Source organism: Cavia porcellus, unplaced genomic scaffold, assembly GCF_034190915.1.
Source record: "Cavia porcellus strain 051 isolate PalLab524CR breed Dunkin Hartley unplaced genomic scaffold, mCavPor4.1 scaffold_23, whole genome shotgun sequence".
NCBI lineage: Eukaryota > Metazoa > Chordata > Mammalia > Rodentia > Caviidae > Cavia > Cavia porcellus.
The window spans coordinates 32,207,071-32,234,531 of NW_026947506.1; the positions used below are offsets into that span (position 1 = coordinate 32,207,071).

Here is a 27,461-nt window from a genome sequence, read left to right on the forward strand (position 1 = left end):
ACATGGCGACGCGCGGGGCCCGCTTGCCGACTAGCGGAATGACGAGTCAGTGGGCGCCGGAAGTGATGGGCAGCCCCGCCCCTTGCTGGGGTCTCTATTCAGCCGCCGACGCGCCGGCTTCGAGCATCCCTGGTGGGGCTGGCTAGAGGCCCCGGGGCTGCGGCTCCGGAGGCCGTGGCACAGCCCGCCTGTGACATGGCCAGCTCCGGAGAGGTACGGCTTGCGCCTCTCCGCGCTCTGCTGCTGCCTCGGCGGCCTGGGCCCCCCTCGGTCCTTTCCATTCCGACCCTGACCCCTCCCTCCTGGACCTTTCCCCTGGACCTTGGTTGTGCTCCTGGGCCCAACCTGGCCCCATCCGGTCCTGCTCCCATGCTCTCGCCCTGGCTTGCATCCTGTTCCCAGCTCCACGTTCCTGATCACACCAGAGTGGCTCCTCCCCTCCGCCCTCTGAGTTTCAGGTTGCTCTGGGCCTCCCAGGGGTCTCTTCCCGTGTCCCTGTACCTGGGCTCTGGTACACTGTCCCTCCGTGCCTACTCCTCACCTTTTTTTTTTTTTTTTTTTTTTTTTTTAATATCTCCGAGTGCTCAGTTTTAGTCCGGTCCCTTTCCTTCTGGAGCTTGCTTATTGTGTGACTTGGTGGAGGGGGTGAAGGAAAAGCCATTTTACCGGGGCATTTGAGATTACCTTGCAAGTCCTCCAAACGGTGCACAGATTGGGGGACTATGAAGTGGCCCACCTCGTTCCGTTAGAGGGTGCATGAGTTTTTCTCTTGCTATCAAGGACGTAGTGGGGATCTTTACTCTTGACTAATGGCTTCTTACTATTGCTTCTCTCCTACCTATATGTATACCTGGGTTTATATCCGTCTTTTTTTTTTTTTTTTTTTTTTTTTTTTGTGGTATTGGAAATCGAACTCAGGACCTTGTGTTTTGCCAGGCAGGCGCTGTGCCCACTGAGCAGTATTCCCTGCCATTGTCTTGCAGTACTCAGGAGTGGGTGAATGCCTGAGTCGTAGGAGCTTGCTTGGGTTCAAACCCTGAGACATTCTAGGTTTTCCTGAATTGATGGGGCTTGGGTATGTGAAAAATGGCTCCTTGGGGCTGGAGATTTAGCTCAGCGGCATAAGCGCCTGCCTTGCAAGCAGGCAGTCCTGAGTTCGATCCCCGGTACCGATAAAAAACGAAAAAGACCAAAAAAAAAGAAAGATGGCTCCTCATCATTTGAAGCAAGTTTTGAATTTGGTCCAGAATTGGCCCTCGTGATTCCTTGACACAGAAGCGTGCAATGGCCCAGCTGTTGGCTTATGGTGGGATCGAAGGACTAGAATCCTCCAGCTCCCTGAAGAAAAGATCTGGGGTAGCCAGGCTGTGTTGCCAGATTGCAGTAGGGTGTGTGTGTGTGTGTGTGTGTGTGTGCTGGAGGGTCCAGTACTTTGGGCTTAGGAAGTGCTGTCTCAGAGGCTCCTCTGTTCTACCAGCCAGGCCTCCCTCTTGTTGCATCTTAAATGTCTTTAAAAAGAAGGGAGATCTTATTTTACGATGGTCAGATTTTAAAATTTATTTATTGAGCACTGGGCATGATGCTGCATGCTTATAATCCCGGAACTTGGGGGCTGAGGTAGGAGAATTGCTGTGAGGTTGAAACCAACCTGGGCTACATAGCAAATTGAAGGCCAGTTTGAGTTACCTAGTGAAACCCTGTCTTCCCCTCCCTTGCCATATTTTTTCAATTGAAATTTAATTCACATACCACAAAACTCACATTTTTTTTTTTTTTTTTTTAACCAGGGATTGAACTCACAACCTTGCACTTGCCAGGCAGGCACTTAGGCCACTGAGCTAAATCCCTGGCCCAAAACTCACTTTTTTTTTGTCTTTTTCCTTTTTATTGGTACCAGGGATCGAACTCATGACTGCCTGCTTGCAAGGCAGGCGCTTATGCCGCTGAGCTAAATCCCCAGCCCCCAAAACTCACATTTTTTAAAGTGTGTAATTCCATGGAATTTTTTTGGAGGGGAGTGTTATTGAGCCCAAGGCTTTCTCACTGAACTACATCCCAGACCTTTTTATTTTTTTTTCCAGTGGTAAGGATTGCACTCTACCTTTGAGATACATCCTCTTGTTATTTTTAAGTTTTGAGTGGGGTCTTGCTGAGTAGCTAGGTGGTTCTCATATTTGCAGTCCTCCTGTCTCAGCCTCCCTCAGTATCGGGATAACAGGTGTTTGCCACTAAGCCATCTTCAGGATTGTGCAATGATCCCCACTCTTTGATTCCAGAATGGAATCTCCCTCAGTCTGCCACAGTACTGAGCTCATCTCTACCCCTTTTCTGTTTTTATTTTGAGAGAAGGTATTGCTAAATTTCCAGGGCTGGGATTGAAGTTTTAATCCCAAGTACCTGAGTTTATAAGCATATTAGCATCACACCTGGTAGTTTTTGAGATGGGGGTCTCACCACATTACCCAGGCTGCTCTTGGAAGTTGTGTGCTCAAGTGATGTGTGCTCAAGTGATCCTCCTGGTTTCAGTCCACATAGCTCAGACTGCAGGCATGAGCCACCCATACATGGCTCATTTTTTCTTTCACAAAAGGTAATAGAAACCTAAAGAACAAGGGAGAGAGACTACTAATTGAAGATCCTGTTTACTAAGCTCATATCATAATCCCAGTTTGAGGCCCTTCCCAGCAGAAGGGTGATACAGCAAGAGGTGAGGTGTTGGAAATCCTAATGCCTAGTTATTAATTGTGGCCTTATTTTTGATCTGAGGCAACACAGGGTCTAGAGAAGAACAAAACTGCAGGTGCGGGAGACAGAAACCAAAGCTTTGGGCTCAGAAGATAAAGGGCCCTCATGGGATGTCAAACCAGTGTATCCAGAGGGACTGCTGGGTTTTTCTAGCATCAAGTCTTTGTCAGTTTTTTGAGCCCTTCCTTCTGCCCCATTAAAACCAGGGCCAGGACTGGGATACAGCTCAGTGGCAAAGTGCCTGCTTCATAAGCATGAGCTCCTAAGTTCAATTCCCAGTACATCTCTCTCACCCCCAGAAAAAAAATAACAGAAAAAACAAATAAAAAAAAAAAAAAAAAACAAAGAAAACCCCAAGGCCCTCATATTGAGTTACATGCACAGCCCTTTAAAAAACTTTTAATTTTTCCTGAGGCAAGATTTCTCTAAGTTGCCCATTGGGTTCAAACTTGGGATCTTCCTGCCTCAGTCTCTCAGAGTATTAGGATTATAAGATTATAACTGTATATTACTATACCTAGGTAGTTTCTTTGGTTTTTTGTTTTTTTGCCAGGTTTGATACATCATAGTTCTGGGCCAGACGTATTCCAACTACATTGTCAAAGGTGAATCCATGGGCACTGTGGGAGGCTGAGGCAGGAGGATATCTTGAGTCCAGGAGTTTGAGGCCAACCTGGGGAACATAACAAGATCTTTGTCTTGAAACAGGAACCGCAACAAATCCCTGGTAGCAGCCTTTGCAGTTGAGTCTGGGGCTGGATGGGTGCCGCGATAGTAGAGGAGGAGCAGGAAGAGAAGCGCGTTGTGTCCTGGGGATGCCTGGAGGGGCTCCCTGAGGAAGGAGCTTTTGGGCTGCTGCTCCAGGGAGCTGCAGTTTCCCTGTGCAGAAGCTGTGATAGGGTCCACAGTGTACAGGAGGACAGCCCAGAAAATGCTACTGGATACATGAAGACCAGAGCAGAGAGAGAGAACTCAAATTGTGCATCTCTTAGATCGCACTTATGATTTCAGCTTTTAATTTTATTTTTGTATTTTTGGTACGGAAGATCGAACTCATGACCTTGCACTTGCCAAGCAGGCGCTTATGCCACTATGCTAAATCCCCAGCCCCAACTTTTTTATTTTCTTGAGACAAGGCCTCAGCTTCCTGAGGGCTGGGACTATGTGCATGTGCCACCACGCCCGCCTTGGCATTTCTTACGCTGTTCAATTTCACACATTTGTGAAAGGGTGGCAAAAGGGACCTGTGTGCCGCCGTTGCCAAGTCGTAACAGCTGTCAAAGCATGCCCCAGCTTATTCATGTGTCCCCTCCATCTGCATGATTACTCAGAGCACATCCCAGACACTTCACCCCCACATTGGAATCCTGTTCATTTACCCATCTGTCCTTCCTTTCTTCCTTTATCCCTCCCTCCCTCCTTCTGGCCCTTCCTTCCTTCCTCCCTTTCTTTCATGGTGCTGGGTATGGAACTAGGGCTTCTTGCATGGCGGGCAAGTGCCGTAGCCCTGAGATGCACTCCTAGACTCTTAAATTGTCTTGAGACTGATTCACTAAATAGTTCAAGCAGGTGTGGACTTTGTGATCCTCTTGCCTCAGCCTCGGCAGCTGGGGCTACAGGAGTATCCCACCATGCCAGGCAAGTCTTGTGATTTCTTTGGGTGTCTGAGTAGCAAGCAGTTCAGGGTCCTTTTGCAGGGCTGTCTTTGAGGCAGGTACTGAGATTTCATTTACTAATTTTACTTAACTTTTAAAAAATTATAAAATATTGTACCATATTTCCCCCAAATAGGATCAGGTTTTATATTTTTTGTTTCAAAAAGTACAGTAGGGCTTATTTTCAGGGATGTCACTTTTTTTTTTTTTTTTTTATCGGTACCAGGGATCGAACTCACGAGCGCCTGCTTGCAAGGCAGGCGCTTATGCCACTGAGCTAAATCCCCAGCCTTGGATGTCTCATTTTTTTTCGTGTTCAACACTCTACGTCTATTCATGTACAAAAATCTACATTTGTTGGAGTACAGTCATGTCAGCACCCTTCTGGGACAGCACCCTAGATCCTGGACTCCAGCCTCATTTTGACTCTGTTTCTCTAGAAGATTGGCCTCCATCTCTCACATCCAGCAGTAGAGCTCTCCTTTACTCTGAGCCTGCTCCTGGTGTGTGGGCAACGCCTGTTGGCCGTTGATTTTATCCAGTGAATTGTTCTCCACCCCTTGGAGGCTGGGCTTCTCAGTTTCCATTAAATCAGATGTTAATTGAGGACTCTTAAGACAGGAATGGCAACAAGAATAATGAGGGTTAAGATCAATGGGCCAGCTTGGGTGTGGTGACAAACACCTATAACTCTAGCACCGGGGAGGCCAGGCAGGAGGAGCACCTCGAACTCTAAGCCAGCCTGGGCCAAGTAGTGAGACCCTATCTCAAAATAAGCAAAAACCAATCCAAAAAATGGTAATCTGTACAAAAACAACAAATAATTGCTGGCAACAAAATTCAGAGAATGTGCATTATGCAGGTTGCAACACGTGACACATTGAATTCTGGAGATTTGTATTAGACATAACCACGTCCATTTGTTATCGGGTGTACACATTATTTGTGAGTTGTGTCTGTACTCCAATTGGTTATTTAGTCATTTGACAATAAGTCTGACATTTGTCTGTTTACATAGCCATTTATTTCTGGTTCAGAGATGCCCACATGGGTATTGACAAATACGTAATTATAGTCTATATTCTCATTTATTTTAAGTATTATTGTCAGTAATATTTATATTCTATATATAGTACGTGTGTGTGTGTTTGAGACAGGTCTTACAATGTAGTTCAGGCTGACTGAGCTGACTTTGTCGCCCAGACTGGTTTTGAACTTGCAACAATCCTCCTGTGTCAGCCTCCCAAATGCCACTATTACAGGCGTGTACCACCACCCAGGCTTCATATATTATTAATATTATTATTTTATAATTCAATCTGGCCACCCTGTGTTGCAATGCGTGGATGTAAATGCGCCTGTCTGGGTGATGTCTTAACTGGGTTTATTTTCCAGGTAGGGCTATGAGCATTGTGAAAAATCATGCTAAGGTTTAGCAGTTAGGTCTTATTTTCAGGGAAATAAAGTTCTATCTGAGAAGTACATAAAGCCCAGAGCTTAGTGAACATGTGAACTTTCTTTATGCCTTATCTTTTGTACTGCGTGCATTCCACTCACAGCCCTAGTTTCACTTACTTGCATTTGGCTTTTTGATATTGGGTCTTGCTGTGTAGTTCAGGCTGCACTTGAACTCACCACAGGATTCCTTCTGCCTTAGCCTCCCAACAAGACTATTGGAATGTACTCCCCCCTTTTTATTTTGAGACAGGGTCTCACCGAATTACTAAATTGCCGGGACTGGGCACGGACTTGTGATCCTCCTGCCTCAGCTTCCCAGGGTGCTGGGATTATAGTGATGTACCACCCTACCTGGCTAATATCTAAACTCTAAACCATTTTTTTAACTTGTCCATACCCAGTTCCAGCTGGATGGTTCACCAAGGCCTAATTCTAGGGTGACATCTTACCCCTGGGGGGGAGATTGCAGGAGACTCCTGGAATTTGTGCTGGTAGGACCTGTCCAAAAGGTGCTTTTCCAGGTTGGCCGAGGGAGTTTTGTGCCTGCAGGGTCAGCCTTGTAGAAGCATGGCTTGCCATCTTCCCAGAACTATTACCTAAATTTTCAGATGGGGGTGTGTCCGCTTCAGTTTCCCCAGCGGCTAAGAACATATTATCCAGGTTGACATGGGTATGGTGGATCTGGGGCTGCCTCCCAGAAGTTGGGGCACAGGAGTGCACAGGCTGGTGTGCCCTCTCCTGTCACCCGTCCTGGGTGTGAGATGCTGGTGCTTACATAAACTCCTGTTCAGGGAAGTCGGCAGCTGCTATAGACTGGCCACAGCCAGGCATAGTGGTGCATGCCTGTAATCCCAGCACTCAGGAGGCTGAGGCAGGAGGATTGCTACAAATTCAGGACCAGCCTAAACTGCATAGTAAGACCTTATCTCAAAACACCAAAATAAATAAGTAAATAAATAAGACTGGACTTCTCAGTCCTGGTGTCTCCTCGAATCAACTAGGCCACCCTGCACGGTGCCTGCCAGCCCCAGCACTGTTAGGGTGCCAAGTCTGGGGCCCAGAGATTGCCTCGCTTTCATTTGGGGCACAGAGAATAGGAGCGATGACCTCGTGGGTCATGCGGATTCTGGGCTATGAGGAAGGAGTTGGATTGCTTCCTGGTGTGCTTGCCTGTATTCTGAATCCCTGTGATTTGGAGGTGATTTAAAAAAAAAAAATTCAGGGGCTAGGAATGTGGCTGAGTGGCAGAGTGCTTGCCTACCAGACAAGGCCCTGGATTTGATTTCCAGCACTGGGGGAAAAATAATCTAGTGTGGTGGTGCACAGCTGTAATCTCAGCGCTGGGAGGCACAAATTTGGGAAGATCACAAATTTGGGTATAACCTGGGCAATATAGTGACTTAGTAAGACCCTGTCTCAAAATAAAAAATAAAGAGATAGAGATGTAGCTCAGTGCAGAGGCTCTAGGTTTAGTCAGTGGCACACAGAGACAGAGAGCGAGCAGCATTGAGTATCACAGTGTGCAGCCCTTGTGGAAATCACAGTGCACTGGCGCTGGGGACGGACCTGGGCCTGGCAGGGCTGGGCAAGCACTCTGCCATGGTGCCACTGCTCAGCACTTCTGAGAGGCCCCCATGCTCACTCTTGCCCATGTGAGCTGCAAGGTGGCTTTCTCTGAGAATTCTACAAAAATTAGGGGCTAGGAGAGGAGCTCCTGGAGCCCTCCCTTTTGGACCCCTGGCCTCCTGGGAGCCCCATTTGCATGATAGAGGTTACTGCTGGTTCTGGTGGAGATGGTCCCTGCTCAGGGTCCTGGTCTAGAATGTGTGTGTGTGTGTGTGTACCCATGTTTATGCAATGCTGGGATCAGACCCTAGGCCTTACACATGCACAGGCAAGCGCTGTGCCACTGCGCTATCCCCAGCAGGGACTCTGGTTTTGAAGCAGTCCCTTAGTGACTGCAGGATGTGCTGTGCTAAGGGAAGGTCACCTGCAAGTGGAAACACAGGGGTCAGAATACCACTTGGCACTGCTGTGGGCAGGGTCACTGGGCCACCTCTGTCCCCATGTTGTGGAGGTAAGAGGATGGGGTTGGGAAGGAGGGAGTGATGTCTGCCTGACACTTCTCCCCAAAGGAGGGAAGGTGGAAGAGACGGTGCTGTCGAGACAAGTCCTCGAACTTCTGACAGTGGTGAATACCCTTCCTGACCTGGCAGTGTCACTCGGCGTCCATCGTGGCTTCCCCCTTAGGAGGATGGAGGACGCTGCTTTGTCCCCAGAACAGGTGAGAAGCATTCTGTGAGGCTCTGGAGCAGACAAGGGCTGGGCAGGAGCAAGGGGTGTGCAGGAGGCCTGAGCCAGTGCATCCTGTGCCTTTGCAGCTGCATGGTTGCCATGGCAGCGGAGGGCTCTCAAGCTTCCATTCATGTATCCACACACAGGAAGCTGAGTGGAGCAGGAGCAGGAGCAGGCTGGTGACAAGCATTTTGTAGGCATGGTCTCTGGAAAAGGCAGTGGGAGGGACTGTGGGCATTCTCTCAGGGAATGTCATTTGGGAGAGAGCCCCCTGCATGTCGTTCTGGAAGGTGAGGGTCTCCTGCCTCCTGTCCCCTTGCTGTCTCTTGCTAATTCCTTTGTCCTTGATGTGGCTTTGCTGCATGGAGTCTCCATCTCCATGGTGTTCACATATGCACCAAAGACCCTGAGTGTTTGGACCAGGGAGGGACTCTCCATACTTAGCCAGCTGCATACAGCAAAGCCGAGGGAAAGGTGCAGATGTCTTCCAGAAGAACCAAGACAATGAAAAATGGAGGGAATCTGTACTATTTTTTCTGGTTTTTTTTTTTTTTTTTTTTTTTTTGTCTTCTTGAGACAAGGTCTCACTGTGCAGTTCAGGCTGGCCTTGGGCTCACTTTGGAGCCCAGGCTGTTCCTGAACTTGCAACAATCCACCTGCCTCAGTCTCCTAAGTGCTAAGATTACAGGAGTGTGCCACTATGCCTGGCTTGTACTGTTTCTATAAAATTATAAATCTTAGTGCTTATAAGATTTTAAAATATTATTAGTCCTTCTGGGCATGGTGCCTGTGGCTGAGCCAGAAGGATTGCATGAGCCTAGAGTTCAGGACCAGTGCGGGATTATAACAAGACACCTCATAATTTAGAAAAATAAAGACATCATTTATAGCTGTGTGTGGTGGTGAATGCCAGTAATCCTAGTACTCTGGGAGGATGAGACAGGAAGATTACCCAGCATGAGCAACTTAGTGAGATCCTGTTTCAAAAAAATAAAGGGGCTGGAGCCAAGGGTGGTAGCGCACGCCTGTAAACCCAACACTTGGGAGGCTGAAGCAGGAAGATTGCCATGAGTTCAAGGCCAGCCTGGGCTGCATAGGGTGACCCTGTCTCAAAAAACAAACAAACAAAAAACTCGGTTAAAAATAAAGGGCAGGGGGCTGGGGATTTAGCTCAGCGGCATAAGCGCCTGCCTTGCAAGCAGGCAGTCGTGAGTTCGATTCCTGGTACCGATAAAAACGAAAAAGACAAAAAAAAAAAAAAAAAATACAGGGCAGAGGGCTGGAGATGGAGCTCATTGTCAGAGCCCTGGGTCCAAGCCTCGTACCACAAAGAATGAAGCACACAAAAACAGCAGGAAAAGACATTATTCATGAGCAGGTGCCACTTGCTCCTGTAAGGTCGGGTCCTCTCCACTCCAGTGCCTACGAGGGCTCTTGTGTCACGCTCTGAGCATTCGATGTGCTGAGGCTCCCTGGCCCTCTCCCCACCCATCTTGAGGTCCAGATGGTCAAGACCCTCCACAAAATAAAATGAAAAGTGTGAAGGGCCTGAGTTCAAACCCCAGTACAACTGCTAAAAAAGATTGGTAAGAGAGCCTGCTTCCCATAGGTGCTAGAGTTGGCTGCTCTCGGGGATTCCATGGCAACTTGAGCTCCTTTTCTTTTCAGGACATGACCAGCGCTGATGTGGAGGCCCCGGACACCATGGCCCCAGACGCCACAGCTGAGACGGGGGGCAGCGTCCACCTGCTGGGCTTCTCCGACGAGATCCTGCTGCACATCCTGAGCCACGTGCCCAGCACGGACCTGGTAGTGAACGTGCGGCGCGTGTGCCGGAAGCTTGCAGCCCTGAGCCTGGACAAGAGTCTGGTGCACACCGTGCTGCTGCAGAAGGACTATCAGGTGCGGAGGGCCCAGTGGGTGCCAGGGACGGTGGCGCCAGGAGGGGCCCAGGCTGCACTGAGCAACAGGCAGGGTGGCAGGGGTGTGGGTCCATGCTGGCCAGGAACAGAGCGTAAGAATGCGTTGACCTGGTGTTGGGAGGGATCTGTGCTTTGGGCACAGGGATAGATGGAGACCTAAGAGCACTTGCTGGGTTCCAGGACAGATGACATTCTTTGTGAAGTCCGACCTACAATTTGATGGTGCCATGCTGTGTGGTACTAGAGATCGGATGCGGAGCAACCTGCTAAGCTACAGAGCCCAGCCTTTTACATTTATTTATTTATTTATTTTGGTACCAGGGATTAAACTTGGGACCTTTCACTTACCAGGAAGGCACTTAGGCCACTGAGCTAAATCCCCGGCCCTTTATAGTTTTGTTTTTTAAAATTTTGAGACAGGTTCTAAGTTGCCCAGGTTGGGCTAGAATTTACGACCCTCCAGCCTCAGCTTCTCAGAGTGCTGTATTGCCCCGCTCAATTTACATTGTTCCTCGCTGTGGCCAAATAGTATTCCGTGGTGAGGAGCAGCCACTGTCTGTGGTCACACTCCCCTGTTGAAGGACGCTGGGGTAGTTCTCCTCTTTTGGCTCTTGCGGTCAGCGCAGTGGTGCTCCTACCTCTGCTGGAGTCCCTGTCTTCAGGAGACAGCGTGGATCCTAGGAGCACAAGTGCTCACCCATCTTGTTCGGCTTCCAGCACCCTTTCTCCTGTGGTTGTGCCACTTTGCATTGCCACTTACAGGGTCTCTTGACACCTGTCTTTCACGCCCCTGTGGGACCACAGAGCTTTAGCCTCTACCTTTCCTCTCCCATCCGTCCCTGTCCTGCAGGCAAGCGAGGACAAGGTGAAGCAGCTGGTGAAGGTGATTGGCCGGGAGATCCAGCAACTGAGCATGGCTGGCTGCTATTGGCTATCTGGTTCCACCATCGAGCATGTGGCCCGCTGCCGTGGGCTGGTGAAGATGAACCTCTCTGGCTGCCACCTGACCTCCCTGCGCCTCTCCAAGGTGCTCTCAGCCCTGCAGCAGTTGCGCTCGCTGGCCATCGACGTGAGCCCTGGCTTCGACGCCAGCCAGCTGAGCAGTGAGTGCCGGGCCACGTTGAGCCGCGTGCGGGAGCTCAAGCAGACACTCTTCACACCCTCCTACGGCGTGGTGCCTTGCTGTGCCAGCTTGCAGAAGCTGCTGCTGTACTTCGAGATCCTGGACCGCACACGGGAGGGCGCCGTGCTCTCGGGCCAGCTCATGGTGGGCCAGAGCAACGTGCCCCACTACCAGAACCTGCGCATCTTCTACGCGCGCCTGGCCCCTGGCTACATCAACCAGGAGGTGGTGCGGCTGTACCTGGCTGTGCTCAGTGACCGCACACCCGAGAATCTGCACGCCTTCCTCATCTCCGTCCCCGGCAGCTTTGCTGAGAGTGGGGCCACCAAGAACCTCCTGGAGTCCATGGCCCGCAACGTGGCCCTGGATGCCCTGCAGCTGCCCAAGTCCTGGCTGAACGGCTCATCCTTGCTGCAGCACATGAAGTTCAACAACCCTTTCTACTTCAGCTTCAGCCGCTGCACGCTGTCCGGCGGCCACCTGATCCAGCGCGTCATCAATGGTGGGAAGGACCTGCGGAGCCTGGCCAGCCTGAACCTCAGCGGCTGCGTGCACTGCCTCTTGCCAGACTCCCTACTCCACAAGGCTGAGGACGACATCGACAGCAGCATCCTGGAGACGCTGGTGGCCTCCTGCTGCAACCTGCGCCACCTCAACCTGTCAGCCGCGCACCACCACAGCTCCGAGGGCCTGGGCAGGCATCTGTGCCACCTCCTGGCCCGTCTCCGCCACCTGCGCTCGCTGTCCCTGCCTGTCTGTTCTGTTGCTGACTCTGCACCTCGGGCTGACCGTGCGCCAGCCCAGCCTGCCATGCACGCGGTGCCGCGGGGCTTTGGCAAGAAGGTGCGCATAGGTGTGCAGACCTGCTCTGGCCCCTTTGCGGGCCACCAGCCCTCTTCTGCATTTTGGTCCCTGCTGAAGAACCTGCCCTTCCTGGAGCACCTCGAGCTGATTGGCTCCAATTTCTCCTCAGCTATGCCACGCAACGAGCCCGCTATCCGCAACTCCCTCCCGCCCTGCAGCCGTGCACAGAATGTTGGGGATTCGGAGGTGGCTGCCATCGGCCAGTTGGCCTTCCTGCAGCACCTGACACTGGCCCAGCTACCCGGCATCCTGACTGGCTCAGGGCTGCTCAGCATCGGCCTGCAGTGCCAGCAGCTGCAGTCCCTGTCCTTGGCCAACCTGGGCATGATGGGGAAGGTGGTCTACATGCCCGCCCTGTCTGACATGCTGAAGCACTGCAGGCGGCTGAAGGACCTCAGGTGAGGCTGTGGAGGCCTGCGGGGCCACGGGGTGGAGCTCAGGGGCCGGCTCAGGCCTGTCATGGGCATGGGACTCTGTGTGCACAGCGAGGAACCAGGGAGGCCTCGGGAGCTCAGTGCAGTGGGGCTGGGGTGCAGGGGCATCCTGGGGTAAAACATTGCAATCAACCGTTGTAGCTCCCTCAGCAACTGTTCTGCTTGGTGTTGTGTACACTGTGCCCGACTTCTTAACTGCCCTGCGAGGGGCTTGATTTTGTGTATGCGTTGTGGTACTAAGAATTGAACTCTTCACACTGAGCTACATTCCCAACCCTTTTTAATGGTTTTCAAAATTTTGCAGGTATTGAGGTGCATACCTGTAATCCCAGCAATCAGGAGGCTGAGGCAGGAGGATCACCAGCCTTTGAGGCCAGCCTGGGCTATATAGCAGGACCCTGTCTCAGAAAACCAAAAAGAAAGAAAGCAAGCAAGAAAGATAGATAGATAGATAGATACATAAATAGATAGATAGATAAAAGCTTGGGGTAGGGTCTTGCTGAGTCACTGAATTGCCCAGGCTGGACTCAGACTTGCTATCCTTCTGCTTCAGCCTCCCAGAGTGCTGAGCCATATCCCGTTCAACCCAGGGTGCTCTGGCCCAACCATGGGATTCATGGGGTATGTGTAGGAGTTAGCCAGGGGCTACAGAGCCGAGGCTTCTAGGTGCTTTGCAGCATGTGCAGGAGCCCTAGAGGTTGAACATTTGCCAAAGCCACTTAGGTCAGGGTGTTGTAGGGAGGTAGAAGGGGTGGGGAAAGTGAGGCAAGAGGGACAGGCAGGTGAGCTGCCAAAGGACTTTTGTAGAGACCTGCTGTCATCCCATGTCTACTGTGTGTGGGCCAGAGCTTGGCTCAGAAGGGGGTCTCAAGCTGGGCATGGTGGCACACGCCTGTAATCTCAAGACTGTGGGAGGCTTAGGCAGGAAGATGGCAACATAGTGACTTAGTGAGCTCCTGTTTCAAAATTCAAAAAGGACTGGATGTATAGCTCAGTGCAAAGGCCCTGGGGTCAGTCCCTAGTATCACACATAAAAGAAGGTTGGGTGGATGCAGACTCCGAGGAGCAGTGGCCTGGAGTTGGTGGCAGGAAAGTGGAAGGAAGGGGAGCCACAGGCCAGTCATTGTCACTGGGCCCCTGGCATTTCCAAAGCCACTTATGGGACAGACCCATGCTGAATTGTGCTTGGAAGGAAGTGGGTTCCCATCACATCCCAGCATTTAAAGGGTAAAAATTCAGAAATTCATCAAATGCAAAAGATGCAGTGCAGGCAGCGGAGCCCAGCCCCATACGCCGGGCAGCGCCCTGCAGGCAGGAGCAGGAGCAGCCACTCCGTGAGTCCTTAGCTGTGGGATGAGCGGGTGCTGGCATCGTGGGGGCCAGGAAGTCTTGTGCTGCTCCGGGTCTATGAGGATATCTGTCGTGTCCCCAGATCATGCCGTGCTGACTCTGTGCCTTCCCTCTGGGCCCGACACTGAGCCATAGTCCCCTCCACAGTCCCTGGAGGATGGCGTCCTCTGCAGTCCATTGCATGGCTGAGGTTTGGCACTCAGAGCAGACAGAGCCAAGGTCTCACTGTCACCATCAGCTTGAGTTTGGCCCCCAAGCCCTGCACATACAGCAGAGAGGACCTATCCTCTGTCAGACTCAGTCATTCCCTCCTGGCCTCAACCTGGCAGGAAGTGAACCGGATCAAGCTAAGCGCTGGTGTTTCCGATGCAACCTTGTACCTTCCTGACTGGGCTGAGCGCCCTGCCCCATGACCTCCCAATGGCTACACTGAAGCCCCCTGGATCGCTGCTGGTGCTGAATGATAGGCCAGGGTCAGCAGGCTTCCAAATGGTCCACGTGGCCTGGCCTTGATCCATACCCCAAGGCCTGTGGCTGAAACCTGGCTGTGAGCGGACACAGGCAGGTTGTCTATACTCTGGGCCTCGGTTTGAATTTGCAGTCCTCCTGCCTTAGCCTCCCAGAGTGCCAACATGACAGGTGTGGACGTCTAGGTGCTCTGTGTCCCCCTACTTGGGTCTCGCCATGCCTGTTCGTGCGTGCTGGCCTTTCCTGCAAGAGTGGTGGTGAGTGTGTGGTCAGGGCATACGAGGGAGAAGGCTATTTGCCTGTCACTGGGTCTGCACACCCTGGGTGGCTCTCCTGTCAGTCTGTGAGTCTTTCCACTAGGAACCGAAAGTTTCCTAAGTCTAGGAGCCCAGTGAGTGTGTGAACAAGTGTGTGAGTCAGCTGAGGTCTTTCTGGGTCTCTGCTGGCCATTTTATGCTTTCCGCTGACCCATTAGCCTGTGTGCTTTTTCTGGCTGGACCGTGGCCAGAGTGTCTGGTGATTATCAGGGAGTGCTGGGCAAAGACAGAAGCCAGGGACAGTAGAACAGGGCCTTCACAGGCCTCACAGAGCGGGCTCTAGGGGTAGTCGTGGGGGCAGGAACTGGTCAGGAAGAGGATGAAGAAGCAATGGGAGACCCGGAGCAGGCACTGTCACAGGGAGGGGCGGCTCTCAGGCAGGAGCAGCGGCTGATGGGGCCAGATGTCTGCCCAGGGACAGCTGCAGGTGCTTGTCACAGGCCGACTTTTGGGGAGCGGACCTGACTGTGGCATGTACCGGCATTGCGATGTGTAAACGCCGGCCTCTCCTAGAGCCACAGAGCCACAGTGTGTGCTCTGAGCTGGGCCCTGCCTATGTGTGGCCCCTTCCCTCTGGGTCCCTGTGTCCTGCAGCAATGTGTCTGCTCTCCGAGGGCGGGAGCCACACAGAGGGACCATGTCCTAGGCCAGGGGGACTCCCAGGCCTGCCTCCCTAAGGAATGTTCCCGAGGTGGCATCCTCAAGACCGCAGCTGACCTCCCTGCTCCTGCCACCTGTCTCCAGCATTGTGACTCTGTCTGCCAGCCTGGGCTCCTGGTGGGTGAGCTGTTGTAGGAACAGGTTGTTCCTGCTACAGACAGACGCAACTCAGGGCAGGAAAGGGCACCTTTCCACAACTGAGTGATCCTGCCCTAGCCGCGCTGGAGGAGGAGAGAGCCTCACCCTGGCTGCCTGACCTCAGAGCCAGGACAGCACCAAGGCAGCGCCAGGGCGGAAGCAGGAGCTGCAAGAGCCAAGCCTGGCACCACCCCAGGAGCACAGGGGCTGGGCACTGCTTGCTGTGCTGCCAGGATCCAAGCACCCAGGCTGATGTGGGGAGCCAGATCTGGAGCCTCGTCCTAGCTGGGAAGGAGCAGGGCTGGGGACCCCTAGGGTGCCTGTCAGGTCAGAGGTGGGTTCCTTTTCCTGCAGACACCAGTCATTGGTGGCAGCCTTGCCCATGGCACAGCAGGCTGGTGGGTCAAGAGGGGAGGGACAGGACACTCCCACAAGGTCCCCTTCCTGGACACTGTGCCAAGGACATCTTTCGGGGAAGGAGGCTGGGGGTGCTGCGAGGTCTGGAAGTATGCATTGGGCTTTGTGACTCAGTTGGCCTGGGAGATCTGGGGCCAGTAGTGCAGATCCACGTCGCCACCTAGTGCCGAAGGCCACAGGAGCGGCCTGGCCATTTCATCCCTGCAGTGTGGGAGGGAAGAGTGCTGGGTGACTGTGGCTGGCAGCCCTCCTGCTACCCCAGTTGGAGTGTGTGCAGGGCTGCAGGGCCCAGACATTCCCGGGCCTTGGACCTCACACACCTGTGCACACACACCCTCCAAATAAAGGAACGAAACTGTGTTTAAATATTTTGAAATCAGTTCAGAATGATATCCAAGGTAGCACGGTATATAGGTATATGCCTATAATCTCAGTACTTTGGGAGGCTGAGGCAGAAGATGGCTTTTTTTTTGGTTTGGTTTTTTGTTTGTTGGATTTGTTATGTTTTGTTTTTTGAGACAGGGTCTCACTATGTAGTTCAAGCTATTCTTCAATTCACTGATGTAGTACAGGCTGGCCTCAAATTCATGATCTTTCTGCCTCAGCCTCCTGAGTTCTGGGATTATAGGGCTCCACCACCACACCCAGTAGATGGTGTATTTAAATCTAGACTTGGCAGTTCACTGATTTAGTGAGATCCAGTATGCAAAGGCCTGGGTTCAATACCCAATATTTACAAAAATCCAAAAAAAAAAAAAAAAAAGACTCCAGAGGCAGAGGAAGAGGGTCTCCAGTTTGAGGCCAGCCTGAGCTACATGATGAGATCTTGTCTCAATAAAACCAGACTCCTCCCCCCAGAAATTCAAACCTGGAGGTGGAGTACCACTTCTTAGCTGCCTGGGCTTTATTGATGCAGCAGGCTGTTGTGTCCTTGGAGAGGGGGACAGAGCCACATTGCCACCTTAGCAGCCTAGAGAGCGTCTGCCCTGCTGCTGACTATCGAGGTTCCTCCTGTGTCTTTAAGGGTAACATTTGTCACGTGTGCCTGTGAGGTGAGGCTTATCTCCATGCACAGGACTAGGAGCAGCCCCCAGTGGCTGCCTTCGGCCACCCCAGTGCCAAAGTGGGCAGGGGGTGCTATGGCTTTTCTAGCTCTTTCCCTGGGAGGACCTGTACTCCCCCACATTGAAGAGCCCGTAGGAGGTCGGAATACATCAGTTAAAATAAAAACCAGTCTCTAGCTGGGTGTGGTGGCGCATGGTTGTAATGCCAGTCCTCTGGGAGGCTGAGACAGGCAGGTCACAAATGAGCCCAGCCTAGGCAACTTATGAACCCTGGTTCATAATTAAATATAAAGTGACTGGAGATAGAGCCCAGAGCAAAGCCACCAGGACTACAAATAAAGATAAAATAGGAGGAGGCCAGTCTGCATTAACTGTAGTCAGCTGTTGAGAGGCCACAAGGGACCCTTGCTGTCCCCTCCCTCCTTGGTAACCCCAGGAGTGTCCCAGTCTGGGGTGCCCTGTTCTGACTGGGCCAGCTCTGTTCTGTCTCTGTGGTGCTGAAGGGAGCCCAGGCTTCCCACAGGCGAGGGCAGCAGAGGGCTCAGCCTCTGTGGGGGTCCAGCCTGTGTTTTTGCAGGTACCCTCTGTCACCTCAGTCTCATGCTCATTGGTTTCCTGGGTGACAGGGACCTTGGGGCTGTGGCCCATGATTCTGGACCCTTGTCTGGCTTTGTGTCCTGGGGCACAGGATGCCCACCTTGTCAGCACAGCACAGTGTCACTGTTCCGTGCAACTCAGTACAGGGCTGAGAGATGGCCCTGCTGCCATGGAGGGCATGGCCTATCCTGCTGGTCCTGGAAGCTCCTCTCCCGAGGACATCCCACAAGGTCACCAGCATGGTCCAGTCTGCATTCCCTGAGTCCCCTCATGGACAAAGCTGGCAACCATGGGCTGCGCCACTGCAGCTGGGTGTGGTTTTTGCAGGGAACTAACCTTTGCTGTGCCATGCATGGAGTTGGGTGGTGGTGGCGGCCACCCTGTCCAGTAAGAACATTGTCACGTGTCCCATCCCTCTGGCCAGACACAGGTAACTGCAGGAGTAGAGGTGAAGCCTGCTCAGGAAAGAAAGCCTTTTGTTCTTCTGCACTTCTTCCTCAACCATCTGGGTAGGCTGGCGTGGTACTGGGCCCAGCCCTAGTCCACAGAGACGCACAGATGCCCTTCCATGTTCACCAGCTCGTGGCACCCTTGTGCCTGCCCGCCCAGTCCCTCTGCCTCCTGCCCGCTTCAGACAGATGTCCCTGCCTGTTAGCACAGCCTCCACTCTGCTGTCAGCCTTGATGCTGCTCCGGCACGGTAGCAGTGCCTCCTGCAGCTGTGACCACAAGCTTTTAAAGTGGGAAAAGGTAGCAGGGTGCAGTGGCACACACCTGTTACCCCAGTGCTCTGGGAGGCTGGGGCAAGAGGATCACGGGATTGAGTTCAGCGGGGGCAGTTCAGGGAGATCCTGGCTGTGACAAGCAGACTCCTGTTTCCTCCTCTCTGCCCCATGCCGGCCCTGCCCTGTCAAGGTCCCACCCAACTTTCTGAAAACAATTGTGGCTGGGCAGGCTCCTGCAGCCCTCTGGAGTCAAATCTTGGTTTTTTGGCTTGGCCCTCCAAATGCTGTCCACCCTCTGTCATGGCTGGAGTGGCCCCTACCCAGCTCTGGCCTCTGCCCTGCCCTCTGGGTTCCTACCCTCTACCCAGCTCCTTCCTTTGCCTTTCCAAGGGGCGAGCTCCAGGGGGCGGGGATGCGGGTGAATCCTGTCTGCTTCCTCTCCAGCATGCCAGAGAGCAGGATGGGGTGGTGGGGGACTCGGTGTGCCAAAGCCTCAGGCCCCCTGGGGCCCAGATCTCCCTGGGGTCACAAAGAGGAGAAAGCTGGGAACTAGGGTCCCCGTCGCTCTCACATGCCCCTCTGCCCACAGGCTGGAGCAGCCCTACTTCAATGCCAACGCCCAGTTCTTCCAGGCGCTGAGCCAGTGCGCCTCGCTGCAGCGCCTGTGCCTGGTCTCCCGCAGTGGCACCCTGCAGCCCGATGCCGTACTGGCCTTCATGGCCCGCTGCCTGCACCTCGTCGTGTGCCACATGTTCACCGGCGAGTCACTCACCACCTGCAAGAGCCTGCAGCAGTCCCTTCTCCGAAGGTGAGTGGTGGGCAGGCATGGCTGCCCAGTGGGGTGCGCCGGCTGCCTGCATCGACTGGGATTCTGGGGAGCAGAGGTCTGGCTCCTCCCTGCTGTCCCACCTCCGTGTTCTCCTGGCTGCTGGTTTCCTAGATGCCACAACACCCACCACCAGCCACCAGAGTTAGGCATTTACCCACATGATGCTATAAATATTTCCCTGGTGTATAAAATACACACCCCTGAGTTCTCCTCCCTCCAACTTCTACTTTAAGCTAATTTTAGGAAGTTGGGGAAAAACACTTTACAGCTACCAGATACCATTAATCCTAACAGGGCACTACGGTTACGTGGGGCACAGTGATTAAAGCAGAGACACTGGTTTGATTCCCAGTACCAAAACAAAAAGAAAAAACAGAACACTGGTGGGGTGAGAATAAACAGACCTTAAGCCACGTGTGAAGTCCACTGCCTATAATCCCAGCATTTTGGGAGGCTGAGGCAGGAGGACCCAAGGGTCAAGCTATGCTTAGGCAGTTTAGCAATTTATGAAGAGCCTGTCTCAACTTAAAAACGTAAGAAGGCTGGAGGCACCTCAGTGCAGAGGCTGTGGGTCCAAGCCCCAGTACTAGAAAACAAATACAAGGCTTTAGCAGCGTGGTGGCTGAAAGAGTGAGTTAGAACCTGGCCAGTGTCCTGTGGCATCCACGCTGCATTCTGGGATCGGCTGCCGAGCTGGGCCCAGCTCCTCTCGGTGCTGGTGCTCTGTCTCCCACGTCCGGTCTAGTCTGGCCCTGGCTGCGGCTCGGTCTCCTGGTCTTTCCCAGCCTTGATGCTGAGGCCTTGGCTGGTTGCTTGGCAACGCACCCCTCAGGCTGGGTTTGTCTTGGTCCTTTTTGCAATTGTGATTCTACATTTTTGGCAGAGAAACCCATGGGAGACGTGTGGGCTTCTCAGTGTGGCGTGTTCTGTCCCGGGCAGTGTGTTCCTTGATGGCCTGGTTCCAGTGGCATCTGCCCAGTTTCTCTGCTGTGAAGTCATTCTGTCCCTTGCTTTCTTGATGGAACCTAGAGCCTTGTGCATTCTAGGGTCACAGTATGGCCAAGCATACCCAGCAATTCCTGGGCTTAAGGGACAGTCTTGCTTCAGCTTCTGACCAGTCTGGATTACAGGCACACATCACCATGCCTGGCCTCCAGTGACTGTTTTCTTTTTCTGTTCTTTTTTTTTTTTTTTTTTTTTGTCTTTTTCCTTTTTATCGGTACCAGCATCGAACTCATGACTGCCTGCTTACAAGGCAGGCGCTTATGCCACTGAGCTAAAACCCCAGCCCCTCTTTTTCTGTTCTTTTCAATTTTCTCTTTTCTCTCTCTCTCTCTCTCTCTCTTTCTCTCTCTCTCTCTTTTTTTTTTTTTTTGCCTTTTTTGAGACAAAGTCTGGATATGCAGTTCAGGCTGGCCTTGAACTCACTTTGTAGCCCAAGTTGGCCTTGAACTCACAACAATCCTCCTGCCTTAGCCTCCCAAATTATAGGATTATAGGTGTGAGCCACCACACTGGCATCCAGTGACTGTTTAATGTCTATTTGGTGCTGGTTTTGTGGGTGTCATAGCTGGTTCTGTTTTTCCGCTGTCAGGGATAACTGTTTCTGTCACTGGCCTTCTTGTGCCTTAGATTTTGACTTTCCAGCTCTGGAACTGGAGGTCCAGGCATGGGGAAGGGTGTTCAGCTCAGCCTCTCCCACACCACTGCACCCCTGGATTCCTGGTGTTGGGAGACAGTGCTGACCCCTGTGGAGGGGCACTTGGAGGCTCCGTGGCATTTTGCTGGCTGGGTCATGGGACCCCCAACAGCTGGTCAAGGGAGGTGTCAGCCAGGTGGGACAGTTCCCCTGCTGGCTGTCCTTCCCTCTGTGTGGACCAAGGGACAGCCAGTTCGGTCACAAGTGTCTGAATGTCCCAGCCAGGGAAGCTGATTTCCTTCCGATTCTCAGGCCTTCTCCACAGGGTGGAGAAGCTTAGGCCGGCTGATTGGGCTTGGCACGAGCCTCGCCCCTCAGACATGCGCCCCCCACGCTGGCTGCCCAGAGTGTGCAACCCCTGGCCCTCTCGAGGAGAGGAACGCAACACGCCCTCCAAGGGTTAAGTTCATTGTGCCTCCCTTCAGATACTGGGCTCACTGGGGGCCGGGTAGGTATTGAGTACAGTCAGTATGGGAAGTCATTGCCAGACCCAAGACTGGAGAGGCCAGGTGGACTCCCAGGTGAAGCTGAGCTGCCCGCTTGTTCCTTTACTCTCCAGTTCTGTCCCTGTCCCATACCTGGCCCAGTGCCCAGAATTCTGTGACTTGCTGCTCCCCAAGAGGGCTCAGGACTGCAGCACCTGTCCTGTCCAGTTCCCAAGGTGATCCTTGGTGTGCTCCAGGGCATGAGCCATGTGGGCTGCTCAGTGCTGCAGCTGGCCGTGTGTCCCCACACCTCCCAGAGGAGAATCCTCCCGGAGGAGAGTCCTCAGCACATCACCAAGGGGACACTGAGGCCCTAAGAAGCATGCAGGCTATGACAGGGCCAGAGGCCACTGTAAAGGATGGGGGTTCCCATCGAAAGAGAGCCCCTCCACCCCGAGATGCAGCTCCAAGGTAGAGGTCCGGCCTGTGTTAGACCCTGGGTTTCAAGCGCTAGCACCTCAAAAAACAACACAGGCACACAAACAAACAAAAGTAGGGGAGACCCTGCTCTGGTCCAGGCCTTTTTCCTTCAGCCACAGCAGCCAGCGTGGCCCCAGGGGATGGGAGAGACCCTGCAGCGGTCACCTCTGCTCGTGCTTGCCCTGGGTCCTGGCCCACCACCGGCTGCAGTAGCTCTTCCACAGGCTCGTTCCGCGGGCTGGACCTGCAGACCAGTCAGATGCCGGCATCATCGGGGCATCCCGCGCTGCCCCTGTGCCAGCAGTTTATTCGCAGGGTCCCAGTAGATGGCGCTGTGGCGCTCAGCTTGCGGTGCCCACCGTCGAAGAGGCCGCAGTTGGGGGTGTTTTTTCCTGGAGCTTTGCTTGTCTTAACCTGTTGCTGTCTGGAGGGCACGGGAGCTCCTCCGTTCACCTGTGTGAGGTGGGATCGTCACTTTCTCTGTGACTCGGCAGCAGGCCCGGTGGCCCCACTGGAGCGCTGCTGTTCCCCAGGTCCCCCCTTCCTGCCGTCTCCACCTTTGGCATCCCTTCTTGTCCCCTGTGGTTTTGGTGCTGACTCCGCGGAGGTGCGAGCTACCTAGGTCTCTGGCTGCGGGGACTAGCTTGCCTCAGTGGCCTGGGGTGGCTGTGGCCCAGGAGGGCTTTTGTGTGTCCTGCGCATACCCCGGCTCGAATCACATTTGTTCTCCGTGTTCAGGACCCTGCCTTGACTGTGCTCTTCCAGATTTGAGACTGAACCCCGGGGCCTGTCCTGCTGTTGTTTTGGGTAGTGCCTGGGATTGACCTAGAGCCTTGGTACTGACCCACATCTTCAGCCCTTTTATATTTTTATAGTTTTGAAACAAGATCTTGCCAAGTCTCCAAGTTGCCCAGGCTGGGCTCAAACTTGCAATTCTCCTGCCTCAGTCTCCCAGGTGCTGGGATGACAGATGTGTGCCAAGTACCTGGCCTTTCCTGCTTTTGTGTAGCACACGGCCTGCTAGGCTTTGGACTTGCTTTCTTCTGCATGGTCCCCCTATGTGGCCCCATGTTGGTTTGGATTTAGAGTCTAGGGACACGTCTCTGAGGCCCTGGTAGCCCCAGAGGTTTCAGGCCTTCCTGAGGGTGAGATGAAGGCAACTTTCCTATGCTCCCTGCTCCTGCCACACGGCCTGGGGTGTTGGCCTCCCCTGACCTTGGCCTCTGATCGCTCCTGTCCTCCTGGAGACCCAGCCAAGCGAGCGTGCAGTCTGCAGCACCGGCTGCTGACGGCCCAGTCGGAGCGTCTGCTGCCTTCGTCCTTGGCAGGTCTCAGTGTCTATATTGTGGCTTCTCATGGCGTCCTCCGCCCATCTAGGTGGCCTAAAGGTTTGGGATCTTGGCTCTGCCACCTTGGGGAGCCCCCAGATCTGGGATTCAGGGTCCCTTCTGCCAGCCCCCATGCCATGGCTCACTGTGCCCAGGCAGAAGGGTGACAGCTTTACCCTGCTAACCCTCCCTACTGCCCCCATCCCCGGGCCCCAACTCTGGCTGCTACACAAAGGGCCGTTAAGATTGATTTCTGTATCCGCCATGTGTCAAGGTGACTCATGTGGGATCTCAGGCTGGGCTCGTGGGGAGGTGGGCACGGTGCCTCATGTCCCTGGAGGCCTGCACCACGCCCCATTGACCACTGGTCTCTGCTTCAGTTTCCAGGCTGAGAGGCCCGCCCTGAATGTTGTCATCTTTCCCCTGCTCCATGAGGGCCTGACAGACGTCATCCGGGACGTCCCCATGGTGCACCTGGATGAGATCACCTTGTTTAAAAGCAGAGTGGCCGAGGAGCCCCCAAACCTGTGGTGGTGAGAGGGCTACCTTCCTCTGCTGCTCACTGCCGCTGCCACTCTCACAGAGCCTGCAGCCGTGGACCCTTCGGTTTGTCACAGACAGAGGGAGAATCTCTCCGCCGCCCCGCAGCCGCAGCCTGGCGCCCGTCTCTCGTCTCACTTTCCTTCCCAAGGACTTGTCGTCACTGGAATCTGGGGTGAGGGTGTGCACTCCGGATGACAGGGAGAGTGGGGTGGGGTATCACTGTGGGGGCAGCGGTCAAGCTAGGTGGACTGTGGATACCGTCTTCCCCCAGCCATGTCTCCTCTGGCCGAGGAGTGCCCCTCTGCTGTGCTGTGGTCAGCGGGCGTTGGGCTCCGTGGGCTGGGATGAGGCGGCTCTCTCTGCCGAGACGTCCACGCTGATGTCTGAAAGTTTTGCACCTGCAGAAGTGGGGCGCCCTGTCCCCCTGAGAGGTATCAGGCTGGGGTGTGGCTCAGTGTTGGAGCACTTGACCAGCAGGTGCGAGGCATGTGGATCTAGCCTAGAGCCACCAAAAAAAAGGACACATTTTAACCCAATTATGTCTCTGAGATGTTTCCAGCTGGATGATGTTTGTGGCCCAGCAGGGAGCCTAGAGCAGGGGCCGCCGGGCAGGCCCTGGGGGCTGGGCCTGTTTTCTCCCCGGGCCACCTGGTCCATACACGATCTGTGGCATTGTTTGGCTTCAGAAAGCCCAGGTGCCATAAAGGCCACTGTGTGCCTCTGAGAGACAGATACGCATTTGGCTTTTTGTTAGAGTACCTAGAAACGTTAAACCCAGAACAGTGTTTAAGCCTTGGACGTGGTCAGGCAGCCATTCAGGGAACTTCAGTTAAGATTTAGGGAAAACTCAGCAAAGCTGTTCCAAGGCCGAGGACGGACCTGCTCCATCCAAGGTCACGCTGTGCCCCAAGGCTGTCTCTGCCTCATACTCGCAAGACTTGACCCCTCTGAGGAGGCTGTGGCTGGGTCCTGTCATCCTGGACTCCCGCCCCGGTGCCTCTTGGTCATGGGTCTTCACAGGCCATGGGCATTGCCAACCTGGGCGCTTCCCAGCCTCCCAGGGGGTGAGGAGTGTAGAGGCCACCAGGCCTTGCCCACTGCCCTCTTCTATGTTTCCATGGTAACAGGTCCCCCTGTCTATATGGTGTCTGGCACATCGCTTTGCTGATGTTGGTACCGCTCTATACTGGGCACTCGGGGCAAGCAGTGCCCATCAGCACTGCCCCTTGGGGCCTAGGGAGTCAGGGAGGCTTTCAGATGGGCCTAGGGCCAGGGCAAGGGGACACAGCCCTCTGCCTGCCTTGATCCTGGCCCCATTAAGTTGTATGTCTGGTCTCTTTCTCTTCCCTGTGTCCAGCCCTGCTCTGTTGGGAGGGGTCCCCAGGCTGCAGCCAGCCAACAGAGGAACCTGCTGCAGCTGATCCCTGGAGATGTGTGTGACATGGCATCCAGAGCCACAGACTGGTCCCACCCTCCCCACAGTGCAGGCCAGGCCAGCGGGGGCCAGTGTCCCACATAGCTATGGACCAGGCCCCAGCGAGTGACCGGAACTCTGTCCCTGTTTCTTTAGAGCTTTAAATTGGCACCTGAATTGGCCACCATGTGATGAGAAGGGAGGCCCTGGGGCTCTGGGTGCCCTGGCTTTGTGCCCTCTCCTTCCCTTCCCAGCAGCCCCCGCTTGGGCAGGGAATTGTCTTCCCGTGAAGAATTTACTCCAAAGGCTGACCTGTTTTTGTGATGTGGCTCACAAGCCTGTTGTCCTGAGCAAGCGGTTTTACCCAGCAGTGTAATTTGTGCTCATAAACAGGGCTGGGGGAGGGAACCATGCACAAGAGGCTGGGCGCACAGACACATTGGAAGGCCCCCCAAACAGTAGACCTAGTATTTTTACTGTCCCCTGCAATAGTCTTTTGACTTAGAGCGAGAATTTCCACTCCTTCTACACAATTCAGCAGATGTTAATAACGTGCTTATTTTTGCTAAGTGCTATTTTGGCACTGGTGTTAATTGCGATTTATATTCTGCAGCATTTTACGCTGGGAAAAGAACCCACCCTAATGGTCCCCAGTTGGCAGGACTGGGCTCTTAAGTGGCGGACCATATGCTGCCTGCTGGAAGGCGTGCGGTCAGCTTGTGTGCTGTAGCCTGGGTGTGCATGCGTGTGTGTGCATGTGTGGTTGTGTGCTGGGATGTGTGTGTCTCTGTGTATGTGTGCATGCACATGTGTGTGGCTCTGTGCAGGGATATGTGTGCCCATCTGTGTTTGCAAGTACACGTGTACAGGCCAGCATGAGTGTGAATGCTTGTGTGTGTGCATTTGCATCTGCACTTGCATGTTTGTGCACATGGTCTGTATGTGCACGTCTGCAGCACATTAAGTCTGCATCTGCTGAGTGTGTAAGAGATGGGTGGGAGGAGGGAGGAGATCAGCAGGTTTGTCCTTTGTTCTTATAAAGAGAAATCCCCTAATCTGCCGTGGCCACCTCCACCCCTTGTCCCAGGAGCAGATACAGTGTCCTTCCATCCTGGGCCCTCAGACCCCATAGCCCTGTGTCCCGAGTCCCTGTAACCTCCTCCTCAAGCCACACTGGGCCTCTGGCCTTGCGAAGTGAAGGCGTTTGAGGAAAGCAGATGAAAGGTGTGTTTCTGAGCCCCAGGTCCCCTGTTCTGTGTGGCGTGGCTGACCTCATTCTCATCATGCTGTCATACTCGGGACAGGCCTGAAGGCCAGGTAGGGGCTGTAGCCAGCATGGCTCAGACTCTTGGGCGCTAGACCTTGCTGAGCTCCTGTCCCTCAGCAGCAGCCAGCGTCTCAGCCACTCTCTGACCAGGATGCGGTGCACAGAGCAGAGGCCCACATGGCCAGCAGGCCTGGACCCAGGGCAGCAGGGCTGTGGGAGCCAGGGGTGCAAGGGCTCAAGACTGGGCCCCTGCAGGATATTTTCCAGGGAGGACAGCAGGGCCACCCTAGTTCCCCTCTGAGTATGGCTGTTCCCCACTTCCCTTGTCTCCAGCGATCAGCCCCTTTTATGGTCTAGAGATTACAGAGCTCCTATAAAGGGAAATGGGTTGGGGGTGGGTGTAACAGCAGCGTGGGATCCAGCCATGAGACCCGGGGCAGGGGAGTGCCTTCTGGAAAGGTGACAGGACCATCGCTGCCTGCCCTTCCCAGTGGCCTCAGCCACAGCACTAAGGCTCATTGTGACTGGTCCCTTATACATTTGGGGTTCAGGATTCCAAAGGAAGCTTCTGGGGCCTACTGGGTACAGTAAACCAATGTTCCGAGCTGTGGGTCCTAAACAAGTGACCAATGTCATCCCTGCCATGACTTTACAGGGCATGCAGGGCCTTGCACAGACACCACATTCAGGTGCTGGGTCTTGCACTAATGGCACGGGGTCACTGCCTGGCTGTGTCCCTCGCAGGACCTGCTTGAGACCTGGGGGCCCAGGGGACAGCCTGATCCCCCTGTTCATGTGAAGCATCGGGAGCCAGGCACGCAGGGAATGTGTGTCCAAGGGAGGTGTGCAGTAGGGCGTGCGCTGGCTTCCCAGGGTGTGCTGTGTGAACGAGTGTGTATGTGCCCATGCCGCCTGTGCAGGCAGCCTGCAGCTGGCCGCAGCGTCTCCCCCAACCCATGCTGTCCTCTGATCGTAACTTTCATGTGTGGCTTTGCCCGGAACAGTGGGGCTCAGTGGGGCTTTTTGGTGGGTGGAGCTAAAGCCTTTCCCTGCCCCAGGCCTCTCCCATCCATGTGACCAGGTGCTAAATGACCACCCCCTGCCTTTTGGTGACCAACCATCCCTTCCCTGCCCAGTGGGGCATCTCATGGTGACACCCACTCCTAACACTTCATCCTGGGTGGGTGATTTCATGTGAATTTGTGGCATGTGGGAAGTTTCAAATAAAGTGGATTCATTAAGAAA

General features: G+C 53.8%; 1 protein-coding gene across 2 annotated transcripts; it reads left to right on the forward strand.

The window, feature by feature from the left end:
- The first annotated feature begins 55 nt into the window (after positions 1-55).
- Positions 56-27,461, forward strand: Fbxl18 (F-box and leucine rich repeat protein 18). Of its 2 annotated transcripts, XM_003469913.5 has the most exons (6): positions 56-213; positions 7,994-8,142; positions 9,822-10,055; positions 10,926-12,460; positions 18,821-19,039; positions 23,373-27,461. In XM_003469913.5, the coding sequence occupies exons 2-6, from the start codon at positions 8,113-8,115 to the stop codon at positions 23,527-23,529; spliced, it is 2,175 nt and encodes a 724-aa protein (XP_003469961.2). In that variant the 5' UTR covers positions 56-213; positions 7,994-8,112; the 3' UTR covers positions 23,530-27,461. The 2 variants fall into 2 exon arrangements, with proteins under 2 accessions (XP_003469961.2, XP_013008139.1); XM_013152685.3 differs by lacking the exon at positions 7,994-8,142 and having other exon boundaries at positions 60-213.